At 41.3% G+C, this 19100-nt stretch overlaps 1 protein-coding gene across 3 annotated transcripts in view; it reads right to left on the reverse strand.

The window, feature by feature from the left end:
* Window positions 1-393: 393 nt before the first annotated feature.
* Window positions 394-19100, reverse strand: part of IL17REL (interleukin 17 receptor E like) — a 148772-nt gene continuing 130065 nt past the window's right edge. The window contains exons 17-19 of one of the 3 annotated variants that reach the window (XM_068272694.1): window positions 13788-13844; window positions 4035-4133; window positions 394-843 (exon numbers count right to left, since the gene is read on the reverse strand). In XM_068272694.1, the coding sequence (XP_068128795.1) occupies window positions 4096-4133; window positions 13788-13844 (95 nt within the window). In that variant the 3' untranslated portion in view covers window positions 394-843; window positions 4035-4095. Of the gene's footprint in view, window positions 844-4034; window positions 4134-13787; window positions 13845-19100 lie in introns of those variants that run through there. The other 2 variants (XM_068272696.1, XM_068272695.1) reach the window with 2 other exon arrangements.

Genomic DNA, 19100 nt, shown 5'->3' on the forward strand with positions numbered 1-19100 from the left:
TAGTATTGCCCTTTATATTGTTCCTAAGCACTCTTTGAGGTTATTTTAGTATACCCATGAAAGTAATATGGAAGGACATATTGCTGACTTTCTTCAACAGGGCCTGAGGCATGAATGTCAGGTAAATGTATCGTACGCAGATAGCGAAGCAGTCATTACCAGCTGCTTTGGCTGACTTTTATGTAGTGTGTACATAGTTTGAAGAAATAAAAATGGATCTCCCTATGCACACCAGAGACTGTTCATCTCAATATACCAGAGTAATGCACGTGCTGCATTTTCTATTATGAAGAATATTTCATACTTTCTGCTAGTATATTGCAAGGAAAATATACAGATTTAAAATACTGTTTTTTAAAATACTTGTAATATAAAAAGCAGATTCAAGTTCATTTTAAGTAGGGATCTTCCCTTATGTAGTTTTAGCATTTAAATAGTGAGTATTTTTAGCTGGTTTGATGGGAGTTTAATAGCAGGCCCAGCTTATGTAGACTGATCGTACAAATTAAAAAACATCATAGGAAATCTATTATGTTGATTTTCATATTATAGCTAGATACTATAAGTCACTGGACATGAGATGGACTTGATATGATTTTTCTCTGGTTTGTAAAAGTATTAATAGAAATACTGTATGCATGTGCTCTCACCCACATATTTTTCATATACATGCTTTTTAAATATTTAAAAATGTCCTTTATTGGTATATTTTATTTCCTGCATAGGAAGTCCATTATCTTTTGCCTGTTAGCTTGCTTGAAATACATGGAACGTCCCTCTGATAGTATCAGTCACATTCAGTTTTTGAAATGATAACAGTAAGTTTTTGTTCCAAGGAAGAGGCTGGGAAAAAATAAATAATAAATGTAATAGTATTAGTAAGCACAATATGTACATGCAAGTATATTCCTATACACTGAAGATTTATGAAATATATTTTACTGGTATTATTTGATGTTTTTGAAACTGGAACTAGTATTTTATACACAAATACTGGGTGTAATTCAATCAAAAAAACTTGCTTCAAGGGACTATACATTGCACATGGTTTACTGACTAATTCAGTTATCTAATTGAATCCTGAGACATCCATGTGACTCCTACTAAAATGGCTTCTGAGTTAAAGTGATTAACGTGAGTGTGGACAAGCAGTTTTGAAGCGTATTGGTAGGCAATTTCTATTGTTTTTGCTGAGCTTTCTTCAGCACTTCAGCACCATGCATTACTTTATGCCTACTACTTTACTATTGATAACAGTTTATACTTCAAATGTTTTAAATGTTCAAGTTATTTTTAACTTTCCTTTAAAGATTAAAAAACCACTCTGAAAAAACAGGATGCCCTGGACTACCCAGAAACATGTTTTAACCCCTTGTCCCTCATACAGGTTGATATCGCCAGAACAGCTGAGCCATTCAGCATGTTGTTCCAACCCCTGAACAATACCAGCTCATGTGGCCCCTGATAAAGGGAGGCTCTGCAGGAGGGGGTCAGAAGTGTTTAAAGCGGAATATAACCCTGCATTTCAACTTTGCTCTAAAATATTATTTACAGCATATTATATGCAAAAAGCATTTTTTTTTACTAGACCAGCATTGGAAGGGTTAAACACAGAGGTTTAAAGGTCCTGGAGAGATATGCAGAAGTTCAGATAGATACATTCTATTTAGTTACATGTATCTATTGATAAACAGTTACACACTCTTTGGCTGTCGTCCAAGCTCCTTCTCAGTGAGAGAGATGAGTCACATTCAACACTTAGATACATTATGTAAACAAAATGTATCTATTTCAGCTTCGGATGGGTCTGCAGAAATCTAAAGGAACTTTAAAGCCCTGTGTAACCCTTCCAATGCTGGTCTAGTAAAAAAAAATGCTGGTTGCATATAATATACTGTAAATAATGTTTTAGAGCAAAGTTGAAATGCAGGGTTATATTCCGCTTTAACCTTTTATAAAGCCCCTTTGTCATGTCCACTGAAGTTACAAAATAGAGCAGAGAGGATTTTCAATAGGAAACAATGCTGCTGGATCAGTATAGCAGAGAAATACTGTATAGTATGAAAGGAGCCACAAAATTAAGCATCTTCACTAATCTAACCAATCAGAATCTGCCAGAAGGATTCACATTGTCCCAGACCAATGGAACAATAGGGTTTCATTCCATGGTGGAAGCTGTAAAGGTGTAGCTACTTCTCAGGTTTGTGGTGGTAACGCAGCACAATAGAGAAGGAACTGGGGGAAGATTTTAAAGCAGACCTGTGCTCAGAATGTCTTCTCTGCTCTAAAAGATACACAACAGCATAATAACCTTTAAACACAAAACATTTCTTTGTTATGCTGGGAATACACGGTTCGTTTCTGGCTCGATCATCTTTGCCGCTTGATTCTGCAGTTGATTCTCTTATCTTCCGTTCATTTTTCTTATCTTTTTCCATTTACTTCTATCAGAAATCGAGCGCCGAAAGGATCGAAAGGGAGATCGGACATGTCAGAAATTATCTATCGAACCATCTAATCACCTTAAAAACGAACCGTGTATTACCAGCATTAGTGCTGATACAAATCCTACAATAAATCTGCACTGTATCTATTTTCTGGTTCATGGAAGCAGACATATTGTTAACATCCTGTGCTTTCAAATGAGCTTATCTGCCATCTCTGCCATGGCAGTCATGTGACACAAGTTGGAGATCAAATTACATCTTGTGATTAGACACAAATGAGGGGAAATTAAGCAGGCTAAACTCTCTAAATACATATGGGGAAGCTCATTAGATTTAAATTACAGGTCAGGAAAGTAATCTTTTTTTTGTAAAAGAAAGAGAAAGTAATAATTTTTTTAATAGTAAATATCATTTTTATTTTTTATTTCAGTGCCAGTGTTTTTTAACATATGACTATTGGAAGGGATGGGTAAGATGTACTAATATATTGTTACACTCATTACAAGCTCCTGAGGTGCTGGACTTGAAAATTCATAAGATACCATAAGTCATCTTCCCAAGGCTATCACCACTTCTTGTGGGCAAGGTGAGGATGAACTCCTTTTACATGATATTGCAGGAGGGCTTTGAAAGGAACACTAGAAGATTTATTCCACTTTATTGAAAATCCCCTAGTCAAAAACCATGTGGGCTGGATGTAAAGTCCCTCTCTGACCGGTCTAGCTTTCAGAGGGTACAAAGGTTTAAAAATAGATTGGGAAGGGGACATTATATTCATTCTTGAACATTGTGACTGCAAAAGCTTCTGTCTGCTTATACTACCGTATCTGTTGAAAATTCTTGTTTCTGAAGCTATTTTTTGCATTTCAAGCCTTTGCAGTATTTATGTAGACTCTGTCCATGGCCATTCAGTGACAGGCGTTCATGAAGATTGGCAGTGGCGTGGGTCCTTATAGGACGGGCATTCGTTAATAAAACGGTAAGTATTTATTGTTAATTTAAATCAATAAAGAAATTATTTTGGTTGTTTTGATCTCTTTTTTTTAACTGTTTGTGGAAATTGGTAAGGGGTACATCAGATGCCACCATGAACCTCCTCCCCGTGGCGTCACAGAAAACGCAAAAAAAATTATTTTTCTTAGTGAAAATTTGCTAAAAATATGACTTCATGAAAAATGTGAAAAATCTAAAACGTATTACAAAATGGCATTTTGATGGCATTTTTGCTCAAAAGTCGAATTTAACATAATTTTTGTGAAAATTAATGCCAAAATGCAAAAAGAATATCTGCATTTTCACTCATCACTGTTAATTATCTCATAAATGTATTTTCAGTTCAGGTTTGCTTTAAAAATGGAAGCTTAAAAAGATTACACTGAAATCTAGACACACATGACATATTAAAGAATAGACATTCCCAGTAGGCATGTCTGGTTAGTAACATCTAGAGCACTCCTTCAGCAATTTCGATATAAATAGTACTGATGTCTGAGGGAAATCAAGAAAAGTGAACTGAAGCTGTGGAAGATATGCAGGTGCTTCCGGAAAACCTAGATTTAGGTATAAAAACCACAAGTTTTTACTTACCACAAGTCTTTTCACACCTCATCGCAGACATTTGTAAGAGGTTCAAGGGGAGTTTGCAGGATCATTTATGTTCTTCTGTGATCTCCAGCCCAAGGATGCCTTAGTAAATAAAACCCCAAATTTATGTATCAAATGAAATACAAAATTAGAAATCTTAAAAGACAGTGAACAAATGAACATGAACATTTTTGAGAATTCAACACCTCACAAGTGGCACATCCTTCATATCAACAGGAAGCCATAGCTTATATTTTTAGCTACCTGTTGCTTGTCCTTATTTTTTGGCCCAGTTATAGCTACTATCCTGCAACCCCACAATCAGTCTTATCTTAATTATCTACTGCTTTTGAGTCCTTAAGTATAAAAACAAAACCAAAGGAGATCACTGACCATAGTTAAAATATCTACAAAACCAGTTGCCTAATCTGTCTATTTTAAACCATGTCCCCAAAGAGGTGATATTTACCTGGTCCACTCTGCATCATATGAAGCATACAGAAATACCATCCTAGGAGCTGTTTTCTCTATGCTGACATCATCTGGCTCCTGATCACATGACATGCATCGGGAGCCAGAGGATAACAGCATAGAGCATGTAGCTGCTGAGAGGAAAGGGGAGACCTGCCACTTGGTAGATCAGATAAATATTGCAGCAGTCCCTGTGCTGCTCTAGGAGCTGGGAGGGAGAAAGAGCAGGCCTTTAAAGCCCCTGGCAACCCCAACCGCTCCCATCCCCCGCTACGTCACTGTCACCAACAATCGCGTGCCAACAAATTCTCTGCAAGGGCAGCCAGATTATTGTTATTAGAAAACCTTGTCTACTCATTTAGAGCACAAGTCTGTGCATCTGTCTCCTTTTCTTCATTCCTTAGTTATAACCAATCTAGACATTCCTATTTGGTGCATCACCAGCATATCAGGTGCCTTGTTGGCAGTTAGATAGTTCTGGTTCCTCTATAAATGTATTATATGCTTAATATGTTTCTTACATAACATTAAAACAAATTTAGATAAAATAGCTCTGAAATGTGACCTGCATGTTACTACCATAAGCAGGCCCGGATTTACCTCATAGGAGCCTATAGACACAGATGTCCTGTCACCCTACACTTAGCCCTCCATGAACTTACAAAACTCAGCCGAACTGCACCGTAAGTGTGCTGCCAGGCCCAGCTGTCACTTCTCCCTTACTTTCCTTGCCCATCACAAGTAGCTACAGGTGTCCCTTAGTATTAGGTAGCCAGAGGAACCTCAGTATTAAGTAGCTAGAGGTGCCCCAAGTATTTGGTAGGTAGCAGAACATCAGTATTAAGTAGCTAGAGGTGCCCCTGACTGAAGGGAGATCTCTCATTTACACTCTCATCAGGACTCTGCATAAGGAGGGAGGCACTAGGGGAGGAGAGTGAGCCACCTTCCCATCATCATGTGCCTGTAGGCACATGCCTACAGTGCCTAATGGTAAATCCGGCCTTAAAGTGGATCGGAGATGAAAAACTAACTATAACAAGTAACTTGTCTATATATCGTATCTAAAGTTTAGATAGTTTACACAGCAAATCTAGCTTCAATAGAATATGATTATTTCTTCCTGTGATACAATGACAGCAGCCATGTTGTTTGTAAACATTACACATAGGTAAGCTTATCTGCATCTCCAGCACTCAGCCTAATCCCCCTCCTCCTCCCTCCTTCCCTCTTCCTCTGAAATTCCTGGCTAGTAATACCTCCCCCTCCTCCTGCCCAGACTGAGCTCCCATGAACCCTTGCTACTGTGTGAAAATGACAAGGCTCTCTGAAAGGCTGTGGGCGAGGCTTGTTTAGTTTAATGGGAATTAGAGTATTAAAACAAAAACAAAAAAGCGTTTGGCTTGAGGAATGCCCTATAAACAATAGGAAAGGAACACAATAATGCAGTGCATAAAAGTTCATCTCGGATCCACTTTAAGGCTGTTTCTGGTCACAGGCAGTCAAGATGAACGCCTGAGATGCAAAACACAACCTTGCATCTCTGCATTAATGAAACTCTTTTTTTGGGCAATCTGCCCAAAAACTGATAGAAAACAAGTCTTCACTATAACTTAATATATCTAAATATCCAGATAAATTAATTTATTTTTTTAATACAGGATTTATTTAATGATAGCACAGTCATTGTCCCACAAGCCTGCATACTGCCAGCAAGTAACTACAGCCAACACCATCTTGCAAGATAGAAACACTACAGTAACTATTGGAACTATGTTTTACGATTCATTTGTGCATCATGCTGTTTGCATCGGCATGTGTCATTTTAATTGTTGCCTGTAATATTCTTTAAAGCAAGTGAAAGTGAAACCTGTCTGAATGCCTCATAAAACACATGTTCTCCAAACGCCCAGCTAAATCAATATTTGTACATTTTTTGTTGTTGCTGAAGTCTCTCTCATTGCCAGCAAGTCTCTTTCATTGCCAGCACACCATCTCAGCAAAGCACTACACTTCTGGGAATACTGATCCACTGCAAGATTTAGAATTCCATGTCAATCAGAGATTAAACCCTGAACCAAGCACAAAGGCAGAACAACCAACCTAACTAACTAATTAACAAACTTTCACAGAGCTAAGAGACTGACAAAGAACATTTGCTGTATAATATTAGCGTTGACAGCCCCATTTTGTGTCTTCAACCAATTGGTAAAATAGACGTTTGTGAGCCCCAAAGGTGGGCGGCTCCATATTGCGCATGCTTGAGCGAACTTGCGCCCACTCGGGCATGCGCAGTACGAAGCTGTCAATCTTAGGAAACACTCAGGGAGATGAGTGCTTCCGAAGACTCCCAAGGTGTTGATTTAAACGGGGGTGATGGCGGGGAGGGGAACAAGGGGATGGGAACAAGAGAGGACAGGAAAGGCTCTATATGATCCAGAGCCTTGCCTATCCATAGGTACGTATCTGACTTTTTTTTGTCTTCTGACATTTACTTTAAAAACAAATCCCCTTTCACTAATATTACTCTTTTTAATTTTTTGCCTGGTGTGCAGATCTGAAAAAAAATGTATTTATTTTTTATTGAAAAGGTTCCAAAGCTTCCCAAAGATAACTGGGAAAAACAATATGAAGTTTCAAAAGCTCAGTAACCTTTAAGATCTGTGGGTCTCCTGCTTTCAATATCAGTACCTACAGTATGTCCTAACCTTCTCCACATACTTCACCCTATGTGGCATGTCCCCGCTCAGTCGATTGATGACCAGTGTGTTGTCCCAATACTCAGTTATACCCAGGCCAGGACTTTAAAGGGAACCTAAACTGAGAAGGATATGGCTGTTCCCTTTTAAACAACACCAGTTGCCTGGTAGTCCTGCTGATCTCTTTGCTGCAACAGTGGCTGAATCACACACCTGAAACAAGCATGCAGCTATTCCAGTCTGACTTCAGTCAGAGCACCTGATCTGCATGCTTATTCAGGGGCTGTGGCTGAAAGTATTAGAGACACAGGATCAGCAGGAGAGTCAGGCAACTGGTATTATTTTAAAAGGAAAAATACATGTCTAACTTTCTCTCTGCTAATTCCCTGTTGGACCCCTTCCAGTCTGGCTTCCACCCTCAACACTCTACGGAAACCGTTCTCACTAAGGTTGCCAATGACCTCCTAGCTGCTAAAGCCAAAGGCAGATTTTCGGTACTAATACTCCTAGATCTGTCCTCTGCCTTCGACACTGTTGATCATACCCTACTTCTCTAGACCCTCTCAACACTGGGAATCAAGAGCCTAGCACACTCCTGGCTCAACTCTTACCTGTCTGGACGTTCTTTCATGGTCTCCTATGCCAATACCAACTCCTCTCCACGCCCACTGTCTGTGGGAGTACCACAAGGGTCAGTCCTTGGACCCCTCCTCTTTTCCATTTACACCCATGGCTTGGGACAGATAATAAGCTCTTTTGGGTTTCAATATCACCTCTATGCTGATGACACCCAAATTTATTGTTCTGCCCCAGACCTCTCCACACTACTAGCAAAAGTCCCCGAATGTCTATCTGCTGTATCTACATTTATGTCATCCCGCTTCCTTAAACTTAATATGAGCAAAACGGAGATTGTGATATTTCCACCTTCGCTCTCTGTTCCACCTCCCATTGTCACAATCAATGTAGATAACACCCCAATAGCATCAACCCCCAAAGCTCGTTGCCTAGGGGTAACTCTGGACTCTGAGCTCTCCTTTAAACCACATATTAACACTTTAACTACCTCCTGCTACTTCCATCTCAAAAACATTTCCAGAATCCGTCCCTTCCTTTCACAAGAAGCAACTAAAATGCTTGTGCATGCCCTAATCATCTCCGGTCTTGACTACTGCAACACCCTACTCTGTGGTCAACCAAAAAGCAGACTGGCACCTCTCCAATCCCTACTAAACTCTGCGGCCCGTCTCATCCATCTCTCTTCTAGATCCTCTGAGGCAGCCCCTCTCTGCCAATCCCTCCATTGGCTACCAGTAGCCCAAAGGATCCAGTTTAAACTTCTCACACTTGCATACAAAGCTCTACACAAGCTATCGCCTCCGTACATTTCCTCTTTAATCTCCAGATACCTCCCCGCCCGGACCCTCCGTTCCTCACAGGAGACCCTTTTGTCCTCCAGCCTAGTCACCTCCTCTCACTCTCGCATCCAAGACTTCTCACGGGCTGTCCCTCTCCTTTGGAACTCCCTCCCTCAGCCGGTTCGTCATGCCACGAGTCTGAAAACCTTCAAACGTACTCTGAAAAAACACTTGTTCAGACAAGCCTATAATTTGCTATAGGCAGCACTGAAGGCACACTGGCTCACCCACTAATCCTTGTGTTTCCTTCCCTTTTGTTTCCTCCCCACTACCCTCTAGATTGTAAGCCCGCAAGGGCAGGGACCTCCTCCTAGTGTTTTCTCACACTGATGTTATTTTAACATATGTACATGTACCAACTACATATCAACTATGTATGTATCTATATTTATTCTATTCAATGTCATGACTGTACAGTGTCTTGTATTTCTTATGTATATTTGTTCCCCATTATTTGTTTGTATTATGTACAGCGCTACGGAAGATGCTGGCGCTATATAAATAAAAATAAAAAAATAATAATAATAATAACATGCCCTTCTCAGTTTAGGTTCCCTTTAAGTGTGCGAGATACAGACACTGATGAAATACAAGGCACAAGTACCATCAAATCAATGCAGACAGCACCACTATCAGCTGCAGCTGCATACCACTTCTACTACTTTCATACTCTGAGAAGGAGACTACAGAATAGCAGTCAGCATCCAGGGGCTTTCTTTTCTCACAGAGCACCCTGAACACAACAATAATAATAATGGGAAAAAAAAACTTTATGCAGAAAATATCCGAAAGAGATCTTTTTGAACCTCCACCACCACCACTATATGCACCTTCTCTGTTTTAGCATATACCATCCTTTCAAGCCACATTAGACCAGGGTGACTCAAGGGCCCATAATTTTTCAGGATTTGACAACTACTTTTTGGTACTGTAAGGCCTGGCAGATCTCCTGCCTTTCTTCAGTCCTTATGTCCCAATCTACCACCACTTTCTTCACCTACAGACAAGTCCCTGCGTGAACGGGAGAGGGAGTTGATTGAAGACTACAGGCTGACCGCATAAGGAAATGACTCTCACTACAAATGCATGCAATATTATGCAGCAACATGCATGTGGGGAATTCAGAGCTGTCTGGCTGCAGTTCAACTGCAGTAAGCCATAGGTGGATTCATGACAGCATCCTGAGCTGCTCTGAACTGCAGAGTGATTGCAGTTGGCAATGACACTCATTACGAATGCAATCAAAACCAAAGGACTGAATACATGCAGATAAATCAGAACTGCCCAACATGAGATGTGACAGGAGAGATTCTGACAGGTATGTTTTCTATTGCAGAGTACTATCAACATAATTTTCAGCATTTTTTTTTTTTTTGCTTCCTGGTGGTTTCAGGCCTCTTTTCCACAGACTGTTGAACTGTGTGCTCAGCAAGCAGTTACCAGGCTGCAGTGAGCAGTTACCAGGCAGCAACAAGCGGTTACCAGGCAGCAGTGAGCAGTTGTGAGAGTTTGAGAGGCATTTCACTGCCTATCAACACTCCATGGAAAAAGGCCTAAAGGGCATTTTATTGACACATTTAACCACTTGAGGACCCACCCTTTACCCCCCCTTAAGGACCAGCGCTGTGTTGAGTGATCTGTGCTGGGTGGGCTCTGCAGCCCCCAGCACAGATCATGTAGCAGGCAGAGAGATCAGATCACCCCCCTTTTTTCCCCACTAGGGGGATGATGTGCTGGGGGGGTCCGATCTCTCCTGCCTGCATGTGGCTGGCGGGGGGGGGCACCTCAAAGCCCCCCTCCGCTGCGAAATTCCCCCCTCCCTCTCCTACCTGCTCCCCCCCGGAGATCAGGGCTGCACAGGACGCTATCCGTCCTGTGCAGCCAGTGACAGGACGTCCCCTGTCACATGGCGGCGATCCCCGGCCGCTGATTGGCCGGGGATCGCCGATCTGCCTTACGGCGCTGCTTCGCAGCAGCGCCGTACAATGTAAACAAAGCGGATTATTTCCGCTTGTGTTTACATTTAGCCTGCGAGCCACCATCGGCGGCCCGCAGGCTATTCACGGAGCCCCCCGCCGTGAATTGACAGGAAGCAGCCGCTCGCGCGAGCGGCTGCTTCCTGATTAATCAGCCTGCAGCTGGCGACGCAATACTGCGTCGCTGGTCCTGCAGCTGCCAGTTTGCCGACGCGCGGTATGAGTGCGCGGTCAGCAAGTGGTTAAAAAAAAAGTTGCATGTTGCTCTGTTGAAATTTTTTTTTTCTAAGAATTAAAGGCTCAAATCGTGGCCTTCACAGGTCAATGCAATAGATCTTCTCACCAGAATTTAGGAGGATATGCTTCCCACTGTCACCTTCAGGCCTCACAACACCCTCTACAACCGTGACAAGATGATGAACCATATTATTTACAACTGCTTTTTAGCCTCATTATTTGCTTCATTTTATTTGTGGCTACTACAATCCAAATGCCAGTCCCTCAATACCAGTTGATCAACCCAAATACCAGTTATACCTTTTCAATATTGCACCTACAAAGCTCATTGTCAATACAGTATACTTGTCATTAAATGCAGCTACAATCACGGAAACTATCTTTCAAAAATCTTTCAGTTATATCCTTCAAAATTAGCAGCTACAACAATCTCACTGGATACCATGGTTAAAGTTAGACACCACCATGGGGAGTTAAGGTTAGGCACCCTCATGAGAGGTTTAGGTTAGGCACACGGGAAGGTTAAGGTTGGGCACCACCATGGAGGGCTTAAGTTTAGGAACTGGGCTATATCTGGCTCCCTTTTATAACCAAGATCACATTTATTGGCTACATCTGGCGCCTCTTTTTCCAGATGCCTGTTTTAAATGTATGCTATATAACATATGTGAACCTAGCAGGAAAGGGTATCTAGAAATCAGTGGCACTCCAAGCACATGTAAAAGACTAAGCTAACTTTCCTCCAAGAAAAGAGTAGGTCCTAACATAATAAAATGCAATTTATGTAATGTTTTGTTTCCCGAACCATTTCTAAATTTTATTTACATCATAATTAGGAAGCATGCAATCCCCAAAATAATATAACTAGGCAGAGCCTCCATGTAAAAACATAAATGAGCAGCATATCCTCTAACCAACATACTGTAGATACGCACAGTGTCTTTTTAAAGAGGAACTGTCGCGAAATTCTTAAAATTTGAAACACATACAAATAAGAAGTACATTTCTTACTGAATACAATGGGCCATAAATTACTTCTCTCCTATGTTGCTGGCATTTACAGTAAGTAGTAGAAATCTGACATTACAGATAGGTTTTGGGCTAGTCCATCTCTCCATAAGGGATTCTCAGCATGGCCTTTATTCTTTATAAAGACACTCCCTGAAAAAAATGTATACAAAGATGCTGACCAGCCTCCCTGCTCACCATACACTTTTTTGGCAGTTGGACTGACAAACTGCCATTCACTAAGTGCATTGTGAAAATAAAAAAATCCCTGTGAACCCCCCATGAGGAGATGGGCTAGTACAAAATCCTGTTGGTCCTATCAGATTTCTACTACCTACAGCAACATAGGAGAAAAGTAATTTATGGCTCATTTTACTCTGGAAGAAACTTACTTCTTATATAAGTTTACATATATTTAAAGAAAACCTGAACTGAACATTAAAAGTCAAAATAACCATACACAAGTCATACTTACCTTCCATGTAGTCTACTCCTCAGTGTCTTTCTCCTGTCCCGCGTCCTCTTTGTTCACTGTGATCAAGGGAATTTTCCGTCCTCCATTTTGAAAATGGCCATTACCCATAACAACATCCTGGTCAGCACACAGTTAAACTGTAACATCGCCCATTTGAGCCATAGGGAAACATGGACATTACCTGGTACAGCAGTTTTCCTCTCAGCTATAACTGACAGCAACTGATATTTTACTGACAGCAACTGATATATTTCAGATCTGACAAAATATTGTCAGAACTGAAAGGGATTATTGTCAGAAGAAAATGGTGAGCTTCTGAGAGGAACTGATGGCAAGGTAACTATGTAATGTTCATTTGAAGTTACCTCATGTGTTTATTTTAAATATTTTTACTTAGTACAGGTTCTCTTTAAGATTTTGGCAACAGAGGTCCTTTAAACATCATATTAGTGATGAACAGGAATTAGAAAATTCATGAAAAATTGTAATTCATTTCATTTGTAACTGTGATAAGAAACTGTGATTTTGCAATTTAACATAATTTTCATGCAATTTTGTGCCGAATTTACTGTTTACTAGCAAAGTTCCCATCCGTGCTACTGTCACCAAAATTGCTACATATGTTTTGGGAATAGTGGGAACAAGACAAAAAAAAACATTTTCAAACGGACCCTGTATTTTTTGAGAAGATCAATTTTGAAAATGCAAAAAAAATTTTTTTCTAAACTGTAATTTTAAACTATAAGGTCTTTTTGGAAAATTAGTTTTCTGGCTTGTAACCACTATTCTCTTTAACATACCATATATAGTTGCCCAGGGCTGCGTAATATGTTGGCGCTTTATAAATACAATAAATAAATAAATAAAATAAATAATGATAGCATATATGGGGATTTTGCTATTAACTGCTGAAGTCAACATAAAATTACCCAAAATGTTGTGTAATTACGCATAACTACAAATGGATCACACAAAATCAATTGAATTTCCAAATCGTAATTATATATGGCCTTCATTGCAAAAATTAACACAAAACAAAACTAAACAACACAGTTAGGCAGAATTTCCCCAAGACAACATAATTAGGTAGCATGCAGTGACATAAAAATTAGGCAGCATGTACCCCCAAAATAACATAATTAGACAGCATATACATTCCCAAACAACAAAGCTAGATAGAGTAACCAGTTTTCAACATAATTAGGCAGCATATCCCCCAAAATACAATTAAGCAGCATCACCTTAAACAACATAATAGGTAATTTGTCCAAAAACATAATAAGGTAATGTGCTTCAAACAGTGATGTGATGTGCCCATAAATAGGTAATTCACCTTTCCCACCACCTCCCCAATAGATGAGCTGTAAAGATCACACATTTCCAATGGTTAGACTAGAGAAGTAGTACTACAGGATAGGGTGAAACAATATAATCTAGTATAGTATAGTTTAGTATAGTAATTTACTGGTGCTCACCTATCTCTAATAGTTTCTTCATTTGTAATTTCTTCTGTAGCCTTTTTTGATTGCATACTAGAAAAAAAAAATATTTTACATATTAAAAACATAGTTCCAAATAGAAAGAGGATAGGTTACGTTCACATACATAGAAACACCTAATTTCATATACTAATTCTACATAAACATCCTGGCTATCTGAGAAGCAGTCTGTTCTGTGCAATGCAGTGGGGACAGAAGAAAATTAGAGAGACTTCCACTATTGTAGGAAAATAAAAGAATAACAGTACTGATTGTTAGTGATCAAAAAAAACAAATCACTAAGGAAGTCAGCAAAGCTATGAGGTGTCAAAACTCTTACATTACTCATATATCTCATATAAGAACCAGGGCCGGATTTACATCACAGGAGCCTATAGGCACAGATGTCCTGGTACCCAAGACTTCGACCCTTCTTGAGCCTACAAACTCCCGTTGCACCTTACTGCAAGTGTGCTGGCTGTCCCAGCTGTCAATTCTCCCTTACTTCCCTTGCCCGTCATAGGTAGCTACAGGTACCCCTTAGTATTAGGTAGCCAGAGGTACCCTGAGTATTAACCACTTCACCACTGAGGGGTTTTACCCCTTGAACACCAGAGCAATTTTCACCTTTCCTCGCTCCTTCCATTCATTCGTCTATAACTTTATTATTATTACTTATCGCAATAAAATGAACTATATTTTGTTTTTTCCGCCACCCACTAGGCTTTCTTTAGGTGGGACATCATGCCAAGAATTATTTTATTCTAAATATGTTTAATGGGGAAATAGGAAAAATGTGGGAAAAAATAATTATTTTTCAGTTTTCGGGCCATTATAGTTTTTAAATAATGCATGCTACTGTAATTAAAACCCATGAAATGTATTTGCCCATTTGTCCCGGTTATAAAACTGTTTAAATTATGTCCCTATCACAATGTTTGGCGCCAATATTTTATTTGGAAATAAAGGTGCATTTTTTTCAGTTTTGCATCCATCCCTAATTACAAGCCCGTAGTTTATAAAGTAACAGTGTTATACCCTCTTGACATAAATATTTAAAAAGTTTAGTCCCTAAGGTAACTATTTATGTTTTTTTTTATTGTATTTTTTTTTTTTTAATTACAAAAAAAAAAATTGGGGAGTGTGGGAGGTAATGAGTTAATTTATTGTGTAAAACTAATGTGTTTGTATATGTAAAATGCTTTAGGGTGTAGTTTGTTGGCCATAGTGTGTTTGCTTACATGCGACCCGGAAGGACGCTTACAGGAAGCAGTGAGAGGCTGGGTAAATCACAATGATCGCGCTGTTTCTCAAAGAAGCAGCAGATCATTGAGGGGGCTTAGATCAATGAACGGGAATGGATTTTCCCGTTCATTGATCTCCGGGTGAGCGGGCGGCGGCGTGCACGAGCAGCGGGAGCGCGCGCATGAGCGGCCGGAGCGCGGACAGCGGCGGTAGCACGGAAGGTACGGGTTTATCCGTCCCTGGTTTTTTAGGGGGGAAAAAAGGGACGGAGAAATTAGTACCGCGGGGGGTAAAGTGGTTAAGTAGCCAGTGGTGCCATCAGCAGAAGGGAGATCTCATCAGTGGAATGCCAAGAGCTGGGTGAGTAGCCTTTCATTTACACTCTGGTCAGGACTAAGGAAGGAGGGAGGGAGGCACTTGGGGAGGGAAGTCAGCCACCTTTCCTCCATCAGGCGCCTGTAGGCACGTGCCTGCAGTGCCTTATGGTAAATCTGACCCTGATAAAAACATTATTATTTCATTCTTATATAGTATTTATGTAGCACTGAAATCTCCTACAATGCTTTACAGAGTATATAGTCTTGTTACTCGTGTGGCATTCATGTGGTTACAGTCTCATGCACATGTTTATAAGATCTTACCTAGGAGCTAATTGGGCTAGAGGCAGGAATGTATTTGACCTGAACCTACTCTTCACTAAACAATTTGAGCTCCTTGTCATTGCTTGCAGTGATTGGAAGATGAGCTCCATCTGTAATTGCTGGCTGATTATGGGTAACAACTGTGTGTACTACCAGAGACTAAAGGGGTTGAGAGGGGCTGTCATACTCCATCATACTCCATCAATTGGTAACCTGCATTCATCTCTCTGTGTCTCTGCCACTGTTGCCTGTTGTGTCCTTAGTAACTGGACAAGTCATAAGAGGCAGACACCAGGAGAAGGTGATGAATGCAGCCATATGAGGGAGTGGTGTTTGAGCACTTGACCTTATGAGTGTCCATACACCCCCAATCTCTGCCAGCTCACAAATCCCCCCCCCCCCCCATTAGGCGGTTAACAGTCACAATGGACCCCAACCTCTCAGCAGTCACATAGTTTTCTCAGTTTGCTAGAAGTTACGGGGCACCCTGTCAGGAGTCACATGGTCCCCTCGGCCCTCCAGAAGTCACAGAGCCCTCTAAATGTGTTAGCAGTCACAGGGCACCCCGTATTTCTGTACACAAACAAAAAGAAACCTCCAAGCTGTCCCCACCTTCTTGTCTGTGTCTAATTATCATTAAACAGGGCATCCAACATCAGAAACATTACACTGTTCTGTGCAGTCTTAAGTTTAATGTTCAACATCCAAAAACAGGCATTGGGATATACCTGACATATGCAAACTAAACTCCAGGTTACCTCATGTAATTATGAAAATTATGGGAATACACACAATAAATGTCTTGTGTGATCTGTGGTCCTACTTATTTGAAAGCAACTGTGTGTTGTTGTTTTTTTAACAATTCCTGTTCTGGGTGTCTCCCTCAGCACATGATATAGGCATGCACAGGAAATGCAATCTGCTAGGGGTAAGCTGAAGTTTTTGTTTGTATGGGTTTTGATCATTCTCAGAACTCATCTAGGTTTAATCCTAGGATTGTTTGTAGTGTTTGCCTTTGATCCTGCAGCCAATTTGGACAGGGCTGGTTTCCAACGTAGAAGTATTATGGCAGCACATGCAAGTTTTTGTCATGCGTATTTGGTTTCAATGAAGCTAAAATAAATCGCACATAATCTCATGGCTTAATTTTGTATGATCTAATTAATTCAACCATCATATACCCAGTGTGCCAGTATAGACAGTCCCCCCTTCCCTTCTAGCCCCAAATCTATCATCAGTCACAAGCACCCCTTAAACTGACACAGTCACAGTGCCCCCAACCTGAAAGCTGTTACAAGATATACCCAACCTGCCAGCAGCTGCAGATCCCACTACAAATTGTCATCAGTCACAAAATTGTGCCAATTTTCCCAGAGTTAGAGGAACTCTCCAGCCAAATCATGAGAAGTGGCCGGCTTATCTCTTTAAAGTGCATGCACAGGGCCGGTTTTGTACTTTTTACCGCCCAAGGCCCACCGTCACCGGCCGCCCCCTTGTCCAATAGCAGCTCAACACCCCCCAACCCAAAAGTACCCCCAACTTACATATACTTTTTCTCCAAACATACAATCTTAGGGTCCTGACACACCGAAACGTGTTTTGCAGGGTTTTTTGTTTAAAAAAATGCTTCCTTTGACTTGCATTAAAACTGCAGCAAAATAGCAGCGCTCGCGATTTTTCAAAAAATCCTGATCGCTGCAATTTAGCCACGATTTTACCACATTTTCAATGCAAAGTTAATGGAAGCATTTTTAAAAAACAAAAACGATCTGCAAAAATGCTTTTTGGTGTGCCAGGGCCCTTCAAGTGAAGAACCTGAAGCAAAAATAAAAATTATCTTAGATAGTTACCATAGTAGATGCTCCTGGTGCCCACTGTTCCAGTTGTGGGACCCTCTTAGCATGTTCAGACCTCACCACTGCTGCTCGGGGCCCTCTTCTTCTTCGAGGCTGCCCTTCCATCTGTGTTCAAACGCAGAGCAATTGTACTGGCCTGGGCATGAGCAAGTATGAGCTGCAAATTTCCAGTAGCACAAAGCCACTTGTGTATGGCTTTTTTCCTCTGTGCACAAGCAGCTTTGTGTTACTGGACTGGGCAAGTGCGGACCGTACTTGCACATGCCCAGTACGGTTGTGCTTGTACACAGATAAGAGCACAGCCACGGTCCCGGGCAGCAGCATGAGTACCCAGAAGACCACCTTCCCTAGTATAGGTAGCCACCCCCCCCCCCTTTAGTAGTATAAGTAGCCTGAAGACCCCCCTCCCAGCCCTTCTGCAGTCCTAGTCGCCAAACTTATGGAGCTGCCAGTGGGAAAATGGAGGGGTCCCAGAGAATGCCGTAGGACCTCTCAGGAACTATGGTGGGCTGGAAGGGGCTAAGTAAAAGTACATTTTTGTTTGTTTGTTTTTAAGATTAAATAAAACCACCACACAATTCCATAAAATGTAAAGTAAACAAAACACGATTTACACATACCTGAGGCTTCCTTTAGCCCCTTCCTCTCCCCCTATAGTGTTTCTGGTCCCTCAGTTACTTTAGACTCATCTCCATCTGCTGTTGCCCCACTTAAAAAGCTGCAATTGGCCACAGTCGCAGCTATGGTGCATGTAATGTACTTGATCATGCTTTCGAGAACCTAGGCAAGGCAGTCGTGGCCCAGAGCGTTCTGCATGTGTGGTTTGGAAAGAATCAGAACCACGCATGCACAGAATGTTACTGGCTGACTGTGGCTACTGGGCACAGCCGCTTAGAAGCATGATTGAGGAAGCACTGCGTGCACAGGACATTACATGCACCATAGCAGCGACTCAGGCCAGTTGCAACTTTTTAAGAGGGGTAACAACAATATGACGGAGTCCAAAGGAACTGAGGGCCAAGAACACTATGGGGGGCAAGAAGAAGCCCCAGGTATGTAAATCATGTTTGTGTTGCTGTTTTTTTAGGTCTCATATTAAACCTGATATGAGTTCAGCACAGGCAAACTGCACATAGAGAAAGTTCATCTTTATCACCTTACACTGCCCGGGACCCTTCCTCCATTGAATCATGAGTGCCCTCTCACAGCTGGATGCATGACCAGGACCCAGCAGCTGTTCAGTTCCTTCAGCCTTCAGGTAGCAGATCAGGCTTGAAGGTAGAAAAGATGGGGGAGTAATTTAGTCTCTTTTCAGTTTCACTTAGTAGGCTGAACTTCTCTTGCTGTGCTTCAGCTGGCCGGGACACAGATACAAGCACAGGAGAGGCAGCGGGGGTGGGGCAGCTCAACACTTGTCTTTAGGGAATGACAGCAAGCAGGGCTGCAGTGATACAGCCACTGCTCCTCTCCTGTCATATTAGCAAAGCTGCCCGCTTTTTGCCCTGTCTGTTGCCACTGCTGCTGTGCACAGACATGCTGCTGTGTGTGCAGAGCAGAGTGGGGAGGGG

Source organism: Hyperolius riggenbachi, chromosome 3 (genome assembly GCF_040937935.1).
Source record: "Hyperolius riggenbachi isolate aHypRig1 chromosome 3, aHypRig1.pri, whole genome shotgun sequence".
NCBI lineage: Eukaryota > Metazoa > Chordata > Amphibia > Anura > Hyperoliidae > Hyperolius > Hyperolius riggenbachi.